Source organism: Artemia franciscana, chromosome 6, assembly GCF_032884065.1.
Source record: "Artemia franciscana chromosome 6, ASM3288406v1, whole genome shotgun sequence".
NCBI classification, from domain to species: Eukaryota; Metazoa; Arthropoda; class Branchiopoda; order Anostraca; family Artemiidae; genus Artemia; species Artemia franciscana.
The window spans coordinates 20,602,531-20,624,424 of record NC_088868.1 but is presented as its reverse complement, the minus strand read 5'-3'; the positions used below and the strand labels follow the sequence as shown (position 1 = coordinate 20,624,424).

At 34.0% G+C, this 21,894-nt stretch overlaps 1 protein-coding gene across 1 annotated transcript in view; it reads right to left on the bottom strand.

Moving 5' to 3' along the window:
• LOC136028171 (uncharacterized) overlaps positions 1–21,894 on the bottom strand; it is a gene marked incomplete in the record, with an annotated part of 66,270 nt that overhangs the window by 15,040 nt on the left and 29,336 nt on the right. The window contains 7 exon segments of the mRNA XM_065705860.1: positions 1,819–1,972; positions 6,883–6,984; positions 9,930–10,288; positions 12,177–12,330; positions 14,739–14,840; positions 18,572–18,876; positions 19,782–19,935. Coding sequence (XP_065561932.1) covers positions 1,819–1,972; positions 6,883–6,984; positions 9,930–10,288; positions 12,177–12,330; positions 14,739–14,840; positions 18,572–18,876; positions 19,782–19,935 — 1,330 coding nt within the window.

The window sequence follows — 21,894 nt, the reverse complement described above, 5'->3', positions numbered from 1 at the left end:
ATGAAGTAACCCATATGATTAAAGCAAAACATCCTCTTTTTTAAGCAACTTCTGCACTACGGCCTAGGAAGGTAGGAGGAAGGGGGTTGGAGCCAGAACCCACAAAAATAAAATATTTTCATAGTGTCCTATAATTAGTCTGTATTTTGCTATTCTGGAAATTTTAATTTTCGGAAACAGCTGGTTGGAAAAAAAGATAAATAAGTAGTATATTGCAGTATTTACTTACGATAGAAACCCCAGGATAAATACAATAATATGGCAAAGATAAGGGTAAGACTAAGAACTATTTTTGAATCACTGACGTTTTCCGAAGCTGCTATTTCAGAGTCATTTTCATACAAAATATTGTAATTAGGTTCTTTATTTCTCTTCACTTTAAAATAAATTTTCATTTGAACGAGCTATTGAAAACAATATAGATCACAATAACAATAGCTTATCTACTATCAAAATGTATTGCTGTCTAAGCCAAACTTATCAGTTTTACTGATTATTATTTCGAATTTCAAGATTGAATTAAAATTGTATCTTGATTAGCTCAAACTAACTAATAGTCCGGATACAACTCCTTCTGGCAATGTTCTACATATTGTTGTTTTTTTTTTTTTTTTTTTAGTTTTTCATATTTTGATTATTCTTGTGAATGTTACAATAGTTTTGTGATAATGTCAACCGGTTTAATAGTTCTAATAAAAACACTGATGGAAATTTTCAAAGAAAACCCTGATAGAAAGTCTAAGCTCACCAAAACAAGAGTGCCTTCAGAAACTGACAATACCGACTGCTATCAGTCGGTAAAAAAAAGAAAAAGGAAAAAAAAACTTTTGTTATTCCACATGAGCTGCCCAACGGAGGAAAACCATTTCACATTTGGAATATGACTTTATTTTTGACAAAATTCGAAGTGTAACTAGGAACCAATGAAGCAAAAAAAAAAAAAAAATTGCCCTTGGTTTCTTTAATTGAATTATTTTACTTCATAGCTTCGCTTAGGTTATTTTTTGATACTGTCATTTTTTGATTTGGATATTTGAAAACTATATATTATAACTTAGGACGAATATAAAAAGGACTATTTCTTCTTTTGCCCTCAAAAAAGGATTTTTAAAGTTAAAAAATGTAGAATTAAAGTTAGAAGATTGAGAAGTAATGGCACTAACCCTAGCCCTCTATCAATTTTAGTAATACTAGTAAAGGGACCAATTATCTCAAATCCAGGTGCATGTGGGTCAAGTTGTTTTTTCAAGATTACATCCAATTCGACTTCCGGGCCTAATTTGTCAGAATATAAGTTAAGGAAAAGAAAATAATTAGAAAAAATGAATATACTCTATTTGCAGGATTCATTATATTCAGCATTTATTTTATTTATTTTCAAAATAAATTCATGGACATAATGCTTCGAGTCGAATTGAAATGACAAACATAAGTAAATCTTAAGTTGGATAGACAATAAGCAATTGCATTTTACCGTATTTAGTCGATAGAATCAGGCTTAAATTAACTAAAGTGAACTTTACATTAGTTATTATCTTGATAAAAATGTAAAGAAAGGCTAAGCCTGCAATAAATTAGCCATATTATATTGCCATCATTTCCGCTGATTTTGTAGACATGCTTTCAGTGCGGATGCAAAACAGACTAATAGGAATAATACACATTGTGTAATGTGCACTTTAGAAGTTACACTTAGGCTTTAAATTCAAGGAAATGTGTTTCAAACAATTGGAGCACTAAGCCTTCTACAGGACGTTAGAATACACTTCAAGCATCATAAGGATAAGATAAAGGAAAAGCTGGTAAGATAAAACTTACCAGCAGCAGCAGTTGCAGATGCAAGCAGAATATACCAGGGCTGACTGAGATCAAATTCTGCACCACTATTAATTTGTAAGCCATCACGTTTAAATTTGCAGTACATGTAGCCGTCTGAAACCCAAGAATCCAACAACTCAAGACCAGCCTGCTCCTAATATTAAAAATATCAATAATTAGGAACAACAAGTAAAATCAAATTTACAGACAAGTCAAGAGTTACAAATATCCCCTTGAGAGTAAAATTGTCGTGTTTGCCTGTTTGAGTTCAAACTTAGCCTAGAATAGCTCTAATGAATAGCTGATAAGGTGACATGAGAAAAGGTTAGACTATACGCAATAGGTTGGGACTGTGAAATATGACTTAAAATCTTTGGGAATATCAAGGGAAAGAGTTCAAAACAGAAGCTATGAGCAAGACGGGGCAAAGAAGGATGAGTGTCCGTCAGGGTATCGGTACTATCTTGCTGACATTGCGGAGTAAGGAATTTCTAGCCGCAGCAGTTACTGTTTTACGGATCTTGGAGACACACGAGAATCATCATGGGTAGCCTAATGACTCTTCGTGCCACCGGGCTAATCAACAATAAGAATATACCGCTAATACTTAATCCCGATGAATCACACAGACAAAAATACGCCTATTAAATTTTCACTTGCAGTCTACGCAAGACCTGAACTGAAAAACCCCTGAGGGAGACGGTTTCAGATGACGTAGGACACGAAAAGCAGCTGTTACTCAAATAAACATTTATAGACAGTAACAGATCCATTCGAGCTGTGCTACTGTACGCTTGCGAGATTTGGCCACTGAAGCAGAAGAAGCGTAATTTTTGGACACGTTTGATCACCGCCACCTTTGTTATTTGGTCCAAATCATCAGGTTACCTAAAATTCTCAACTGCGAAATAAGAGTCAAGAAACACCTCATCACTCATCAGTTTCTACTCAGGTCAAAAGCGCAAAACATCACTCTTGTCAAAGAAGAAAAAGAAGCCGAGAAGAAAAAGCGTTAGATCGAAAAAGGATTTCTTTTCCTAGAGTGAAATGACATATCTACCCAAAAGAATCTTATCCCACAGTCACCTCATCTCTAAATCTTTCCAACACAGAAAGTGTAGATGTCATTGTAAAACATGGTTACCATGAGCAATTCTACCGACAACAACCACTCTCCGAAATCATACATTTTCAAATGTATTCCAATGAAGACTACTTCATAGATTTATCATCCACATTTACTTATTTAAAACATGTGATAAGGGAAAAGTCTGACAATCAAACTCCCACCGCTACCGATGGATTATCCTACGAAAATTTCGTACTACAATATTTGTTTGGGCAAATATGAGTCTACATAAATGGAAGACAGGTGAGCACTAGCAACGATCTATCAAACTATGCAAGCTAGATACAACTTATGCGGATGACTCCAAAGTCCTATAAGAAACTGAGTGGTGTGGCGATGGGCTATGACTATAGATCGAATGCTGATACTGATGGTGAATTCACTTGGTTGGTGAGCAAGGAGTATCATTTAATTGGTAAACTAAATCATGAAGTATTTAATATACCTCAGTGGATGCATGCCAATGTGAATTTGACGTAAAGTTACAACTTGCTCCGTCCAATTTCATATTGATAAAAACACTTGATACATCATCTGATGCAAATGTCAATCTCACCTCGGCAATATTTCATATATGAAAACAACAGGTTACGACTTCTGTTGCTTTGGAAATTGAAGAATTAAGAGCCTCTGGAAATAATATCAAACTGCTCGTTCCTCACACAATCACCAATCAACGACATATTGCCACCGGCTCAACTACCTACACCGACTCTTCATTTATCAATGGTGAAATTCCTTCAAAACTTGCTTTGGCTTTTGTAAAAATTGCCAGGGTTATAGGATCATGGACATATTCTCCACACGATTTTGAAATGTTTGGACTTTCCTCTGTTGCATGTACACTAAATGGAATTATTCTCTACAATTTATCCTTTGATAAATTCTGTAAGTCCCTAAATGAGTTGACAATGGAATCCCTAGATCACGATTCACAGCTATTTGAAATTTTGAAAAATTTGAAAATTTTTATTAGACTTGGCACCATGAACACCAATCAAATAATCAATGCATTTAACTTGGATCTATACATGTCCAAATACAAATCCTATTGCATACACTCGGATTTCCTTGAACATATTCATAGTACAAACAATACCATTATCATTGTTAATAGTAGTCCATCGACTGTACAGACGGAGCATTGACTATGCATCTTTCAAACAGCTAAGAATAAAGAATTGTTCGATCCTCTTGATCTACCATATGGATTCTACACACCTCACATCAAAAACTTTCTTGAAAGAAGTGGGAAATTAATTATTCAAAATCGGAAGCGAGTCAAAGATTTATCCATCAAAGGCTGTGGTTTTAACGCATTACTATATCTTATGATGAATGTATATTTTATTCTCATATGAAGAAACACTTTCTGGAACAGTCAAATGCAAATCAATAGGTTTACAATCCTAGCTACCATTGTCCTCAAAACGATGACGAAGAAACCCTACTATTTTGTTGTTTGTACAATAGAAACGTGCTTCCAAACCAATTTAAATCCACGACGATACCAAACCCTTAGAAAAAAACTGAAATCACTTTTAGGGTTTTTTCAATCATGCCAGGGTAAGCATTTCCCCACTGATCGCACTTATCATAGTGACAATTGGAGCATAGGTATCCTTTTAGGGTGAGAGTCACAAGCCTCTTCAAAACATGAATTACAATTCTTAATGTATACAGCGTATTCTCTATGCAATTTACATGGATTGCGTAATCTACACTTTTCGTTATAGTCATCAACTGTAGTACAGTTCTCACACGACGACCAGCCACCCAATGTATATAAACGTAGTGGACTTAGGTAAAACATTGCTTCACTGTGTTGACTCTCGCATCACCAAATAGAAACTGACTTGCAAACAATAGGAATATTCTTTGACTTCTAGAGAGTGAGAGAGAGAGAGAGAGAGAGAGAGAGAGAGAGAGGAGAGAGAGAGAGAGAGAGAGAGAGAGAGAGGAGAGAGAGAGAGAGAGAGAGGAGAGAGAGAGAGTGAGAGAGAGAGAGAGAGAGAGAGAGAGAGAGAGAGAGAGAGAGAGAGAGAGAGAGAGATAGAGAGAGAGAGAGAGAGAGAGAGAGAGGAGTAATCCAGTGACGTTAAAATCAATTATATCTGTTTTTGACAAGACTTTTTAAATTGTCGACTGCTCTCACAAAAAAAAAACAGAGACTGAAAAATAATCATGGAAACTTGAATGTTTTTAGGTAGTGTCCAAGTAAATCCACAATATCATTTAGTCTCGTTTCAATTAGTACGTCAATAAATTGAATAAATGCATTTGGACCATAACGCAAAGGCTTCATACAAAAGTCCAAAGTTGGAGAATCATTTTCCATGATAGTGTCAAGCATTTCCTCAGAGAATATTTTCTTTTGCACGGTTAACATCTGAAATTGATCGATTAAATTCAAACCCTTTTCCAATTCCTTTTCCACTTGTATCCAAAGACCCACTTCACCGAGAAAAATATGAAAATAACTTGGAAGGTCATTCTTTTACATCAAAATATTTGGCTGAGATAATGGTGTACTATGCCCTTATATTCGTGGCGATGTTTCAGAAAGAATACCTGGCATGCATGTCCAAGAATTTCCCTTATAAACTGAAAATTGCGATAACACTAGTTTTTCGTGGGAATGATGGGGTTCAGTGCACTTGTATTAATGGCAGTGTTTCAGGAAGAATATATGGTATGTATTTCCAAGAATTTCCCTTATCAACCGAAAATTGCGATAGCACCATGTAGGAATGATGGGGTAATGTGCGCTTAAAGTAATGGGGATACTAGGCGCTTAAAGTTACAGAACCCATACTACTACTGAATGCATTAAGATTACCACGAAAAGAGTAAGAGCAACCTATGCAAATGGTTGTAGATCCCAATTAAAAGAAGTTGATTATATTGAATATTAGTGGCACAAGAAAACACAGTTTAGCCAAAGTAAGTATTTCTACTTTTTGAATATGGGATGAAAATATTTCAATCGCAAATAATTTTTGCGTAATGGTTTTTCTTGTTTTTTTTTATGATATTTCGACGCTTGGATAGAAATTAATTTCTTAGAATTTTTTTAAATATAACTTTTAATACAACTTTTTTAATATGACTTTTTTTTAATATAACTAATCTGCTAAATTCAAAAATGTATCGTTATTTTTAAACTCATGGTTGTACCCAATGATTTTATGAAGATTCTTTTCATTGAATTTTTGGATTCAGGCGAAGCGAATTCAAAAATCACCACGTAAAAACTGTACACAATACAACATTTCGTCCATCAGAATTGTTGATTCAAAGAAGCTTTATTAAAATTCCGTTGTAAGATTTGTTTAGTAAAAAAAAAAAAAAAAAAAAAAAAAAAAAATGCAAAGACATATAAGTAGGTAATAGTTGGGAATAAATTAGAGCTGATATAGCCTAAGCGTTTGAAGCCAATTTCTTGCCATTTCAATTTCAGTTTCTGTAACATGCAAGTAAGATGTTAGGATAAAGAAAAAAACAGTGCTTATTAATTAAACGAAACACACCCAAGAAGTGAAGTTAGGTTAATCCTAATTAATTGTAACCTTCATATAACCTTTAGTTTATATAATAAAATAATTTGGGCTATATATTTGCGCATTAGGTGGTGGGGATGGGAGTAAACTATTTGGACAGCTGAAGTATTGGACTTCCTAGCTGAAGGGGCATAAAACAAAGATGAGTACTATCGGTAGGGAGCGTAATGTTCAATGCCATATTCTTTACTTTTACCTTTTTTTTACAACTTGCACTGTCACCAATGATACATTCACCCCCTTCAATATCTAAACATTATCAAGTCCTCTGTTTATGGAGATACAGCATTTTTACCAAACATTATATATAAGCGTGGATTTTTCGAGTAAAAAAAAGAAGCAATTTGGGTTGAAATAAAAGGACTGGAAACTTACTGATTTAGGTAGCCTCTTATTATCCAAAATTGGCTCGTTGAACGAATGATATAATTTAAAGCTTTGATCTAAATAAACACATTCTGTGACGGAATCATTGCCCTATAAAAAAAAAGTCTGTTAAATATAGAGCAAAAATGTTCTTAAAAAGTTTTTACATATATCCGGACTTTTTTTTACATTAAAGACTAGACTTAATTTATAAATGTACAACAAAAATAACTACACTTAGGAAAGACACTCAAATTGTACTAGATTTTTAGTACCTGAGTTACAATTTAAATTTTGTCGTTTATGTCTCAACAATTAACAATTAGCAATCAACAATTACGGTGTAGGTGATAACAAAATTATCCTCTTTAATACAGATTTCCCTGTTACCAGAATTCGGATTAATTTCAACTGCAAATATCGTCAATGTTCTCTTTTTTGTATATATCTTACTGTGCCAGAAATATCAAAAGCACCAAGTAGGCTGTAAGTCCTTGAGCTTACTTACCGCATGATTTACCCCTGTGTTGAGCGTTTACTGGAAGAACTGGAAGAAAGAGATAACCTGAATAAAGCAACTCCTTCAGATATACGTTTCCTGACTTAGTTGAATTACTTAAAGCTCCTGCATGTGGTCCATCGTAGAAAGAGATATGACTCTTCACCTCTATTCCAAACAGTCCTGTGCAAACAAGACTGTTTCTTGGAGATCAGTACCAATCATGGAGAGGTGATGGGTAAGGTCCATCTGAACCGGATTCTTCCACGGGGAGGGTATACGTTTCCAGTTCCATTTAAAACAACAAATTATGGCAATTCCTGCGATAAAGGTATGATATATATTAATAATGACGAGGCTGTATCAAAGGGATGGGGCACATGGTGCTTTAACCCACCCCCTTGAAAAATATCCAAGTAGTTAAAAAGTTACAAAAATACATACATACAAATTTGTGATACGTTTTTAAGAGTCTGTTTGTGTGATCCTCCTCCCCGAACAAAAATCCTGCATGCCCCTTAATTAATAGATAGTATTTTTTTATGGTATTATTTATCAAGAGAAACATCTGAATATGGAGTCATTAATGTTTTTACTTTTAGAGAGTTGTTTCAAAATCAGTTTATGTAGCACTATTTAAGGGATTCATGCCTAAAAATAGTGTGCTACTACGGGGAGGCAAACCATAATAGATAACTTAGCTAGGAAGGTAAATTTCTTGTTCATAGCCATAAGCAGTATACCGAAGTATCATCACGTAACTAAAACTAGCATTAATAAGAAAAATCTGAGGTGAGAGAGTGAAGAGAGCGACAACAAAACAAACGAAACCTAGAAGAATTAACCATTCATCAGAGTTCAGTACAAATGTTGTGTCGTTTACTAGGGTATAATTTCTTCGATGGGTGCAATTCCTGAAGAGCACCCTGCAGCGCTGTTAGCCATCATAGTTTGGTTAGGAAGACCCGTAAAATGTCCACCTTGATGCCAATATGAGGTAACGCAAGCAGGATTTCTCTGTCGGGGATAGGAACTTATGACGGATCAGGGATTACATACCATCTCATAACACTGGAACAGCTCCATTTTTTTATATCCCGCCTATCCTCGTCTGGGCATTCATTAGGGAAAACGGATATATGTGAGCAGCACGATATTTTCCAGAGAAATTGCCTACGGATTGATTCGGGTACCTGACTTATGGACCGTTTCCGAAATAGTAAGCTGTACGAAAAATGCGGTTCACTCTTGCTTTCTAGGGGTATAATGAGAGAAAGGATGAGATGGCTAGGGAACGTTCTGTGGATGTAGTCCTTGTTGCCAAACCGTTTATGCCAAACGAAAAGCGGGCCTTCCCCGAATGTGTTGGCAGGATAAAAGATTTAAGGGAAGTGGAAACTTTTGTGAGGGTTTAAAGAAGGAGGCTTCGAATAAAATGGATTGGAGGAGCGAGCAAGCGTAGCTATGTTGGCCTCAGGCAGCTTAGTACTGCAGTGAGTTGTTAGAAGTAGTAGTTTTTAAGGAATTACATAGGAGAAATCTGGTAAGAGAGGCATCGGAATTACAGAGGATTTAAATTTCAGGTTGGTGGCTGAGTAAACAATAAAATAAAGATATGAGCAGTAAAGTACTGACAGGAAGAACTAACACTTAAAAAGAAAACAATAGTTGTTGTCTAATGAAAGTCAGGTTTTCCTTCCAATGCCACTTCTAATACACACTATAATTTACTATCTCGCAGTTCCAACCAGTCCCTACGCTTGCCTGGCATTTTAAGCCTAGATCTGAGTGTAATGGGTTTCCCAGCATTTCAGTATTATGGCGTTTCTTGTTTCGTTGTTTATAATTAGTAAATAACTTAAAATATATAAATTTTATTTTTAAAACCTGAACAAGTTATTTTCTCCCCTTATTCCTTGAAATTTTAAAATAACATTATTGAACTTCAGAATGCGACCAAAAGTTTCTTTTTCATAGCCATAAGCAGCATACCGAAGTATCATCATGTAATTAAAACTAGCAGTAATAAGAAAAATCTGAGGTGAGAGAGTAAAGACAGCGACACATTTCATAACTAGTTGCGTCACTAGAATGGGTATATTGGAATCAAATGATCGCCTCACAATCTATGAACAGAACATTTTTACAAAGAATAAGACACCAAACACACAGAAAATTCAGTCTAAGTTTTTGGAGAATCGAAGCCGTAGATGTTCAAGATTTTTAACCGTTACAATTTACGAATTTAATCGTATTTTAAATTCATTTATGGCTGAACAACTAAGGGTAGATGAAGATTATAATTTTTTACAGCGACCTAAAGAAGAATATATTTGGACTATATATTGTTGTTTTAAAAATATAAATTAAAAATTAATTAGCCTTTTTATTTTAGGAAATGATCCGCCTGCTTATTCTCGTAGCAATGTTACGTGTGGCTGAATTTTTTCAAACGTTTTTTTAAGTATGGTGGCCTTAAAAAGGGCTCTAAGATTGAATCACAAATAACTCAAAAGAGTCGTTCATAACTATTAGAGTCGTTAAAGAGTCTGTTTACCATTTCTGCGTCAAAGGAAAGACCAACTGCGACATATGAGTTGTCAGGCTGATTTAATACACCCAAGACTTCAAATTCATAGCCATCAAAGCCACCTTTCCTATGTGTCATCAAAACGTCACAGCTCTTGTCTGTCTCACACTTCTTTGGTATCCCAAAACAACCTTTTTGAGTTCCACAATCATTATAAACTTCAAGAAGTTGAGGTTGTGTGACAGTTGGTGAGATCGTCGATTCATTGGGCAGAGTGGAAATGATGGTAGATTCAGTTGCAGAGTCGGTTGAAGTGCCAGTATCACCAAACACTACAGGTTCATCTGTATGGTCAGCAAAATAGCCATAGTGTGACAGCACATTGTCTGAAAAGTGAACAAAAAGAGGATTTAGGTAAGCGAGTCGCACGAATATTACTACTAATGCTAAAAGCTACTCGCAGGGTTGTTTCTCAACTTTGACTTAGAGCTTAGAGCCCCCTATACCTCTAGAGGCACCAAGAGCGTCCAAGAACAGCTTGCAGTCGTTTCGGAAGCATGCGGTAAGAATGATTTTTTCCATTACGATTACAAAAAGACAAGGATCCATCCTAGTTCTCTTAAGGAAGGTTCTGCCACTAGACCCCAATATACTGGGAACATCCTACTTATATTTTACTAAGTCAAATAACATTTATATTTACAATTCTAAATTTCTCACTCAGGCGAATCTAAGTTTCCTCAAGCCAAAACCATAAAACCATAAAACCCGTTTAAACTGAGTACCTGTGATCAAGGCCCCTCCCCAAAATGTTTGTCCGACTCGTAAAAACATAACAAAAATGAATATAAAAAAATTCATGATGCGTTTATTCTCCCCCTCTCTCCACTATATCTAGAACCATCAGAGGAAGAAAGTGGGTTGCATTGTTGGAAAAATGATTATGATATTTGTAAATAACATAAAATAAGGAATCTAATGGTACTACTCATATTCGTTTAGCATGTTTCTTTCAGACAAGGCTAAGCAATAAATATCTACAAAGAAACTCAGATATATTTATTCGCTATTGCCCATCCTAAACAAATGCCGCATTAATCGAAATAGCAGATTAATTTGAAGGTTAACTATAGATGGTTTGCTTGTTTCCTTAGGGATATAGGGATTATTCCTTAGGGATTAGGGATATAGTAAAGACCGAGTGGACTTTTTTATTAGAGAGTTTGATCCATCATACTTGAAGGGTTTCAGACTCTTTCTGAAATTCTCAAAAATTAGTTTTATAAACAGAAATGTTCGTCTGTTAGATCCATACAATATCGGAAAACTTTATTGATATTTTAGAAAACTGAAATACAAGAAAATCGTGGAGATCACCACAGAGCCCTTTTTGTGATGTGATATTTGCAACTTTCTTGGATTTATTCCTTCATTCAAGAACACAATAATTGGTTATGTTTGATTGTTTGGATCCTGTGTCCAACTTATAATTCACCCTAAATAATTTTTTGATGACTCGTGTTGACCGACAGAGTATAAAACTCTTTGATCGCAGGTCAGCCAAAAGTGACCGCAAATAAACTGGTTACCGGTGGCTAAAATGCACTTTCAGACTAAGCAGTATATTCATAACATTTTTGATTCATATGTTGAAAGTGACATTATCTTGATTCACTAAATTTTAATAGCAGATGCAAAGTAATAAGTTATAAATGGAGATAAAATGAATAAAGACAACACTGCGTTACATTACAAGTGGTATAGTCGCAAACAAGCGCGAAAGAATTCCAACAGGAACATTTGGAATCATTGTAAAACGTTAATTTATAAAAAAAATCACAAAAACAGAAGGTTTTAGGAGGCTTATCATGAAAAATCCTGAATTGTTTCTTGAAAATATTATTGATTATGCAGGACAGCATTTTAATGGAAAATGTTTCTACGACTCCTATTGTTTTTCATTGACTGGTTATAAGTTTAAATATTTTATCTAGAAAGCGGCACTTGTAACGGGAAAAGATAAAATACTACTAAGACCACCACAGGGCATCAAGTTCCTTTAAACCGGTTTCCTGGAGCAGAGCGATAAGAAAATGTGAAATGCAAAATCTGTAAATTATGACCCCTGGGCTCACCCACTAGAAATACCCACTAGATAAGGGAAAACAGCCACCATAACAGTACCTCTGTTGTAAAAGGATGTATTGCAGTATTAAGCTACTAACGAGAGAAGGGGCTCCAATTATCCCAAAAAACTAGACCAGTGAAACTCACCAGCAGCGGCAGTCGAAGATGCTAACAGTATATACCAAGGCTTTGTGAGATCAAATTCTGCACCATTATTCATGTGTAGGGCATCACGTCTAAATTTGCAGTACATATAGCCGTCCAGAAGCTTAGAATCCAATAACTGAAGACCAACTTGCTCCTATTTTTAAAATAGAAAACAAACTGTATAGCCAGATTGTTACAGATCTCTGAACTCCAAATGACTCCGAAGATAGAAACTAAGAAACTCGAAAATAGAAACTCGAAGAAACTAAGAAGCGCAAGAGTCTAGACAAGTTTTCAATTTATTCATAAGGTGGCAAGGTAAATAAACAATTAAATAATTCTGTATAAAACATTAAGTGATTTAGGTAGATTAAATTACTATAGATCAGAAATTTGTCAATAGTTATACAATTTCACCTCTATTTAACATATTTTAAATCTTGATTAAGCGATAATATAATTTCAACGGACCTCATTCGGTGCGTTAGCTGACCCAGTCGGAATCTTGGCTGTCAATATCCTTGGTACCTGTCTCACAGAAAGAGTTTATCTTAGACCACAGTATTCCCGAAAAGGAATTCATATTCATTTTTATGTAAAGCTTTCGATATGCACAATAGTGACGAGGGAATAATTTACTGTCTCACTTTATTTTGGGCTAGCCCTAGTCAGCTTAGCATTAGGGTTAACCTGATATTGACAAATAATTAGGTGATTCTCAGTAATTCTGCATATGAAAGGTTTTGAAAATGGATAAAACAAAGCATTGGTAAAACATACTAATAAGAAAAATAGATTACTTCAAGCTCGAAGAAGCTTACACGAAAAGATGTTTGGGGCAACTGGACAATGAAGTAACAGGATTGCATGAGATTGCCGGCAAGCAATAATGTAATTGAACTAAAATGCATCAAAAAGAGACTTTTAGCTCTTTTTTTTTATATATTAAGACCAGTCACTAAAGCAGTGTGGATAGCCATATATGTGGCATCCAACTCAAGAAATTTCTTTCCCAGTGAATCTGCCCAAATTTTTAGACAGACGAGGGGCAAAACCAGAATTTCAGAAAAAGATTTAAAGAAACTTCGAGAATACGTAATTACGATTCCATAATCGATTACGTAATTGTCATCGTAGAATAATTCTTTCCAACTTCACCTCTAATCTTATGGAAAACTGAAAAAGATAAGAGACAGGAAGTTTCGAAAGCTTTTATTTGATAATCCTGAAATTAAAATTGTGAAAATGATAGATGAATGCTGTAGATACATTTTGGCTTTAACTGTACTCTGGGAACCGTTAAGACTAGATTGAGACTAAAACAGATTCAGTTCACAATTTGCCAAAGCTTGCTATTTCATTATATAATTTAAATCTAAAATCTGTTCAATTACTTCAGTATACTAATTTTAATAGGAAATAGAGTCAAACAAAGAATTTTCGAGTAAAGTAAACATTGTGGGCACAGGAAAAGTTATAGCAGATATGAAAAACAAAAACACTGTGGATTGGTAAACATTGAAACTTGCCTGCAGACAATATACAAAAAAAGGTATCTTCAGTGATATAAACGAATACATGATTCATGCAATAGAATTAGCCAGGGTTCTTACCTGGGGGATGGGCACAAAAGACCAGTACAGTATTTTCTGTGCACTGATAAAGTAATTACTTATCAACCATTTCTGAAGAAATGCCTGTTCCATTAATTTTTTAAGAATTTTTATCTAGAGAGGGTTCTTTGTCGTTCAAAATCGATACCACGTGCTCTGTACTGTGAATATAAGGTAAGGTATGGGTTTTTATTCAGGACAGCTAAGCTCAGCTGAATTTACAGATAAAGAAGATATAATCCAAATTTAAAGTTCAGATTAAGATAAAAATTTGAGATAAAGTTAGAAATTCAAACAACAACTAAAATGAATAAAAATAAGTTCTAAATTTGAATAAGAAAAGTAATATAAATTGGTTTTAATTCTAGAGAGATTGGTTTTCTCTGGGATCTATACTATACAGCAGTCAATCCAAGCGCCTATTCTCCAAGAATGTAGGATACCAAAAGCGCAGTGGGTGGTTTCGCCTCAACTAATGTTTCTTAAAGAATAGAGTGGGGGATATATATATATATATATATATATATATATATATATATATATATATATATATATATATATATATATATATATATATATATATATATATATATATATAGTTTTTTTTAATTATTATGCACAGAAAATCATGGCCACAACTTTTCGGATTTTTACTTTATAAGAGAGGATCCTTCTAACCAAAATCAGTGGAGGGAATATTCCCCTCCTTTGTGCAGATATGGATGGAGGAATGATTATTTTAGATAAAAGGATTTCTTTTCAGCATGTCTAGTAAATAAGATGCAAAAGACTCAAATTACTGCAGGGCTAAAATTACCGAAAACAAGCCTAGTATAAATATTGGAATTTACCCTTAGTAGCAAAAAACTAACAAAAAGATGTTTGTTCTTATTGAATTCATAATAGCAGACAAAAATTTGTTTGAGTAGATAAAAGTAAGGAAACTCACCAACTCAGGAAGTCTTTCATTATTGAAAGAAGGCTCGTTGTAGGAATGATAAACTTTAAAATTTTGATCACGATAAACGCATTCTGTGACGGAGTCGTTGCCCTAAAATCATAAATTTTAGCTTATTCGACAAGCGCGTTCTAGATGGTTATTCCACAACTAGCACTATTCAATAGCAATGTCTCAGAAAAATCTTCAAATTATCCTGAGCCACAACTACTATCATAGAACGAAAATAAATGAATAAACCTAATTACAAATATAAATATAAGATGATAAGGCAACTGAGAAGTAGACCTCAGTCGGCTGTTGCAGTTAGTGTGAATTTACGACTTTTTATGACTTTTTTTAGGTTTGTCTTTTTTTTCTCATGTTGCGTATTTATTTCTATTTATATTTTTCATCTTTTGCAGTGAGGACAAATGAACGGTGGCCTCGGCAAAAGTTTGTATAATTCCGTTATTTCCACTCATCGAACCTTTTCTCGTTTGTTTACCCTACTCTTTTTATTACAACATCTTATCTCTTATCTTATTAAACGGGCAATAATTGTTTTTTTTTTTCGGAAAAAGGCGCTGTAATTTCTTTGAAAATTGGTATACTACCATTTCCCAAGACAAAAAAAAGAGATCTAGATAGGTCACGACCTTTCAAAAATTAGTTCACCCCTTCCAACCTCCTTAATAGTTTTCATGCATGAAACACCTGAAATTAGAGGTCCCTGAAGGTTGAAAGCCTTGAGTATATTTAAAACTTTGTTGACACATCAGTTGACCCCGAGCTTTTAGAGAAAAACATTCCTGTTTGATGGGTGTGACGTGAATATCGGTTTCTCAATTACTTTGCACTTGATGCCACGCACTGCGGCAGAAAAATTACAATAACAATTTTATACCAGGGCACCGAGCTTCACTCGGTGATTACTGTTCATTTAATAAGGTGGATCTCAATAAGACAATTTATTCATTTTTCGTGGGTGAAAAAACGAGCTAGATAGGTAAAAAACTTTGGGAAAATTCGTTAAGGGCCTTAATCTTTGAAAAACATTTCTCATATGACTGACGTCACAAATACCAACACGTCTCACACCCTTATTTTCTTAATAATATTAATTCATTATTATATCTAACTAGCTGTTAGCTGCTAGCCAACACCTAGTTGGTGGGGGCGCTTCGCCCCCCCCCCCCCTGCATGCGCAAGTCGTTACACGCCATTGTAGTTATGTCCCTGTGTCCCACCTGTGAATATAGATATATATATATATATATATATATATATATATATATATATATATATATATATATATATATATATATATATATATATATATATATATATATATATATATATATATATATATATATATATATATATATATATATATATATATATTTTTAACTACGTAAAACTTGCGAATGTACAACATTCTTGGCTGTCCCATTGTCTGTGCATATAAATAGATTGTCAGGTTTACCAACTCTTGAACATGCAACATATAATTGTCCATGGGAAAAACAATCTGTATTCAGATCTATACCTCATTATTCTAATGATTGCCCTTGAGCTTTGATGATGGTGATTGCTAATCGAACATTCCCTGTGTCCCTGTCGTCATTTATATATCCCCCTGTGCCTCCTGTCCCGGTGTCCCGGTCGTCATTTTTGTCCCGGTCGTCATTTGTGTTCCGGTGTCCCGGTCTGTAATTTCTCTTTGATTGTCCTGGTCGTCATTTATATTCCCTGTGTCCCGGTCGTCATTTGTGTCCACATTCCTTGTGTCCCGGTCGCTTTCTCTTTGAGTGTCCCGGTCGTCATTTATATTCCCTATATCCCGGTGTCCCGGTCGTCATTTGTGTCCCGATGTCCCGGTGTGTAATCTCGTCAATCAACAAACATGACGTCAGTCGACACACAAACATGACGTCACTCGACACACAGACACACAGACAACTTATTTTTATATATACAGATGTCCCGGTGTCCCGGTCGTCATTTGTGTCCCGATGTCCCGGTGTGTAATTTCGTCAATCAACAAACATGACGTCACTCGACACACACACACACACACAGACAACTTATTTTTATATATATAGATTGGTTATTATTACATTGGACCAAAAATTGTAGTTACCAAGACATTGGCAACCTCTGAACAAATTTCCCCATTATTAGGTGTCAGTCTCGGCTGTATATGTCACACGTCTTTATTTTACTTGTTCTTTCTTGGTAAAAAGAAAAAGTGGTAGGCCATGTTTCCAAGAAGGTGCCTTCTTACTTAATGGTTTTACTTTCTACAGCGAATAACATAAATAAAATTAAATTATTTTGTGAAAGTTATTTATCAAGCTGTATTTTTTCACCGAGTGAGGCTCGGCCTCCTGGAAATATTAATTAAAACAATAATATTAAGAAAAACTGGTACAGACTTCGTTATTTTGAAAAGTGGCTTTGTCAATATACAATGTTTCAGAAGAGCTTACACATATCCACAGTCATGAAAAAATTAATTTTCAGAAAATAAATGTAGTAAGATTGATTGTAAAGATTGCAAGATTGCCCGGTTGAAGTTTCTACCCTAAATACTGTTTGAAAAAAAAGGATCGTTAAACCAACGGTTTTATTATTTTTAAGAAAGTATTCGATATCTTTAAGTTGGACAGATTTATTCCAAATCGGTCACGTTATGCGGAAAAAGAAAAAAAAAACACTGATGTCACTTATTTAGTTAGTTGTCTTATTACACAATAATTAAAATAATGAATCATGATAAATGACATTTTCTATAACCTGCATGAGAAACCAACGAAATTAAAAAATAAACTTCCTGTTTTTACTCTATTTTAAATATTTTTGTTCGACAGCGAGCTTTAGATAAATCGATTTCATTTATTTGTTAAAAAGGATTAACAACAACAAAAAGCTTATAATTGTTGTTCTACCCAATAAATTCTATCTAGTTGAGTATAATTGTCATTACCCTGAACTTATAAAAGTAATAAAGGTAAATACTATTCAGTCTCTTTCCAAAGAATAGAAGATCTTAAAAATTTCTACGTGCTTGTCAATTATCTGGGCCAGAATCAGATATGGAATTTACTAAGATTGCTAACCTAAAATAGGATCACTAAGATCAATTAAAAATTCGTCGACGTCTGGCCCCAATTCTATTACTACTTATTCTTCCTTCCTTAATTTCTCTCCTGACAAAACATGTGAATCTTTCATTAGATTATCGGATTTTCCAGATATCCTTAAGCATGCTTGAGTTATTGTTTATTGTAAGATGAACAAAACTTAAATATTAAATTATCTGATAATATCCATGTTGTTTGTATTTGATAAAACAACTTGCTAAGCCTTAGCTGTACTGGTGTGAAGTAACAACTTTAGGACTCTTATATTGTTGGTTTCATTTTTACTTTTCTCATTCAATTAATTTTCTTCAGCAATTCGCTGTTTTTGAAATTTCCTTTATGTTATCTTCTTCCTTATTTGTCTCTTTTCTTAAGATCAGATATATATATATATATATATATATATATATATATATATATATATATATATATATATATATATATATATATATATATATATATATATATATATATATTTATATATATATATATATATATATATATATATATATATATATATATATATATTAAATCTGTTCAATTATAATCTGTTCTTAGTTATTTATTTAGTTCTTCGAACTGTTTTTCTTTTCTTTCTTTTTCTTTCTTTTTGTAGGGTCAAATCCTTGTGAGCGATTAATGAATAAAGAGTAATAATGTAAATTTGATCTATTTAAATAAAAAATTTCTTCTCTTTACCATTACAGCATCAAAAGACAGACCAACGGCAATATATGAGTTGTCAGGCTGATTTAAGACACCCAAGACTTCGAATTCATATCCAGCAGAGTCATCTTTCCTGTGCGTCATCAAAACTTTGCAACTATGATTTGCCTCACAGTTTTTTGGTATCCCAAAACAGCCCTTTCCAACCCCGCAATCACTGTACACTTCAAAAAGCGAAAGTTCTTCATGCCAACTCCTCGATGTTCGATACTGGTTTAGGTTCATAGGCACAGATGAATGGGAAACGGATCCGCCCAGAAAATGTGAAATAATATTACCTGAAATTAAAGAAAAAGTTCTTAGGACCTGAGAAGTAGTTAAAAATTAACTAATTTAAAGCTAAGACATTAACGAAAATTTTGATGCAATTTTATTTTCAAATTAAGACAGGTAGAGAAAAACAATTTTTTAATCACTACCTTATAGACAGTGCGTGAAGGGAAAGAATTACGGGGCACCGTTGCTCAAAGCACATACGAATAAAACGTCGCAAAGAATAATTTTTTTTCGAAACCAAAGGACAAAATTTTTCCCGAAAGTAACTTGTGAAGAGGTTAGGTTATGTCCACAGCTACACTAAAATATCGGACTTCTTAACCGCACTAGACTGTTTTCATACTTATTCGAGGGTTCCCACTCAACTCCTAACCACGCAATCCAAGATCACTCAAATCGTTAGCATAGAATTCCCCACTTGCACGAATATTCACCACAAATACCCCCCTAACACGCACACGCCCGTAATGAATCAGCCCCTGTACATGGATACCTCATAGATGCCAATAAAATTAATTATTTCTAAAGATACCACAAAATAAGATTTATGCTACATTATAGGCTATTTCAGAGGCAAGTTTTATATTTTTGCCAGATGAAGAGACAATCAAGTTTTAAAAGTTTATTCGTTCCCATGCCAAATCAGCTAACTTTTTTTTATGTAACACTCAAATAAATATACAAGCAAAAACAAATTCTAGGAAATTTTTCTGCCAAGTGATCTGCCAAGTTTACTGGACGAAAGTCATTTTTTGTCCTAAAATGAAAACAAAGTAAGGAATATTATTTGCCATTTTTTTATGAATAAAAAGAAAAATCGCAGACATGGCAAAGGAATCGCCCAATTATTTTTATGAAACTGTTCAAAGAATAGAAACTGGAAGAAATGACAAGAGTCAAGATGTACCTTCAGTGGCTTTTCCGGTGGCGAGAAGAACATACCAATTGTCGGCCAAATCAAAACTTCTTCCGTCTACTGATACGACTTTAGGCCTTTTATATCGGCAATACATGTGATGATTTTCAATATAGGAATCAAGAAGCTCAAAACCCTCCTGTTCCTAAAAGATATTAACATTTAGTAGTTTAAATTCCGCATAATTCCTTGGCCAATTTATATAGAAATGCTATTTTTCGAACTGACATGAAAAGCGAGATTTAACCTTAAAAATCGTGGAAATTATCCAAGGTAAAGAGTAGTATTTCGCACTATAAGAATTTTTGCCTGATTACGGGCTTCACTGAAAACATAGGATAATATGGCTGAAGATTAACTTCTTTGGTTTTTAAAAGAAAAGAAATTTGGATATCAGCAGAAGCACGGTCATACATGTATGTAGTTGCCTTCTGAACTGCCCTTTAAAAAATTTAGTTTTCATTATAACGAACTTTTAAATAAATATCAAAAGAATTATCTGGAAATACTTAAAGAAATTTTCAAGTGATTTCGGAGGTTCGACAAATGATGATGCAGCGCCATTTATTTTGAATTGTGTTTCTAATAGAGCGGATTTTTTTTTAAAAAATAGCCACATGGTAAAGATGAATTCTATAATTGTTTAGTTCATTAATTTTTTTTTTGCAATGAGTTAATATTTTTTATTTGGTAAATTTTATCATATTTAGTTTACCTATTGGTGCTAAAAAGAGGGATACATTAACAGGATAAGCTTGTTTTGGAGTTACTTGGTTGTTTTACATTTGCTGTTTTTTTTTCATAGGCATGTATTTTGGGGGTGATACCTGACACGGGGATACCATGGATATTCTGTGGTAGCCACAACGCTTGGCTGGGTAGAGAATTTAAAGTGGCGAAACCCTATAGGCCAGTGTATTCTCCTGATGAGCCCTTGTGTTGGGTTGTTGCCTCTGAATTATTTGTCTTTATTATTTTTTCTATTGTTTGGTAAATGACGACTTATACTTATTGACGACATGACTGCCTGTCCATGGATTATTCTTTATGGTTGATTGTGTTTGGCTATGCTGTTTGACCTATGTAATTGTATGGATGAGTAGGGTTAAGGCCTCGTTCAAGTGCTGGTCTATATTAATCACTAATTTAGGAAAACAGTCTTCCTTTCCTCCTTCTGTCTTTTTTTTTTTTTTTTTAAGTGTTTGTGCTGTTGCATTGGTAATTTCTCTTTTCGTGATATATATATATATATATATATATATATATATATATATATATATATATATATATATATATATATATATATATATATATATATATATATATATATATATACTAGCTGTTGGGGTGGCGCTTCGCGCCACCCCAAAACCTAGTTGGTGGGGGCGCTTCGCAACCCCCCCCAGGCCCCCCCGCGCGCGTAAGTCATTACGCGCCATTGTAGTTGTGTCCCTGTGTCCCACCTGTGAGTATATATATATATATATATATATATATATATATATATATATATATATATATATATATATATATATATATATATATATATATATATATATATATATTTAACTACGTAAAACTTGCGAATATACAACATTCTTTGCTGTCCCATTGTCTGTCCATATAAATAGATTGGCAGGTTTACCAACTCTTGAACATGCAACATAATAATTGTCCATGGGAAAACAATCCGGATTCAGATCTATGCCGCATTTTTCTAACGATTGCCCTTGAGCTTTGTTGATGGTGATTGCTAATCGAACATTCCCTGTGTCCCCGTCGTCATTTATATATCCCCCTGTGCCCCCGGCGTCCCCGTTGTAGGTGTGTCCCTGTGTCCTGGTTATATATACCAGATACAGTTTTATATATAGATAGATACAGTTTCTTTTTCAGTTTTTTTTTCTTTTTTAGTTTTTTCTTTTCTTAGTTTTTTTCTTTTTTAGTTTTTCTTTTTTAAGTTTCTTCTTTTCATTGATTTGTTTTCTTCAATTTGTCAATGTTCATTCTAACATTGACACTTGGAAAAGTCTTTACGTGCCAAGCAAGCTAAAGCTCCAACAATTTATAATAAACCTCAAATTTTGGGTATCTGTTTTAAGGT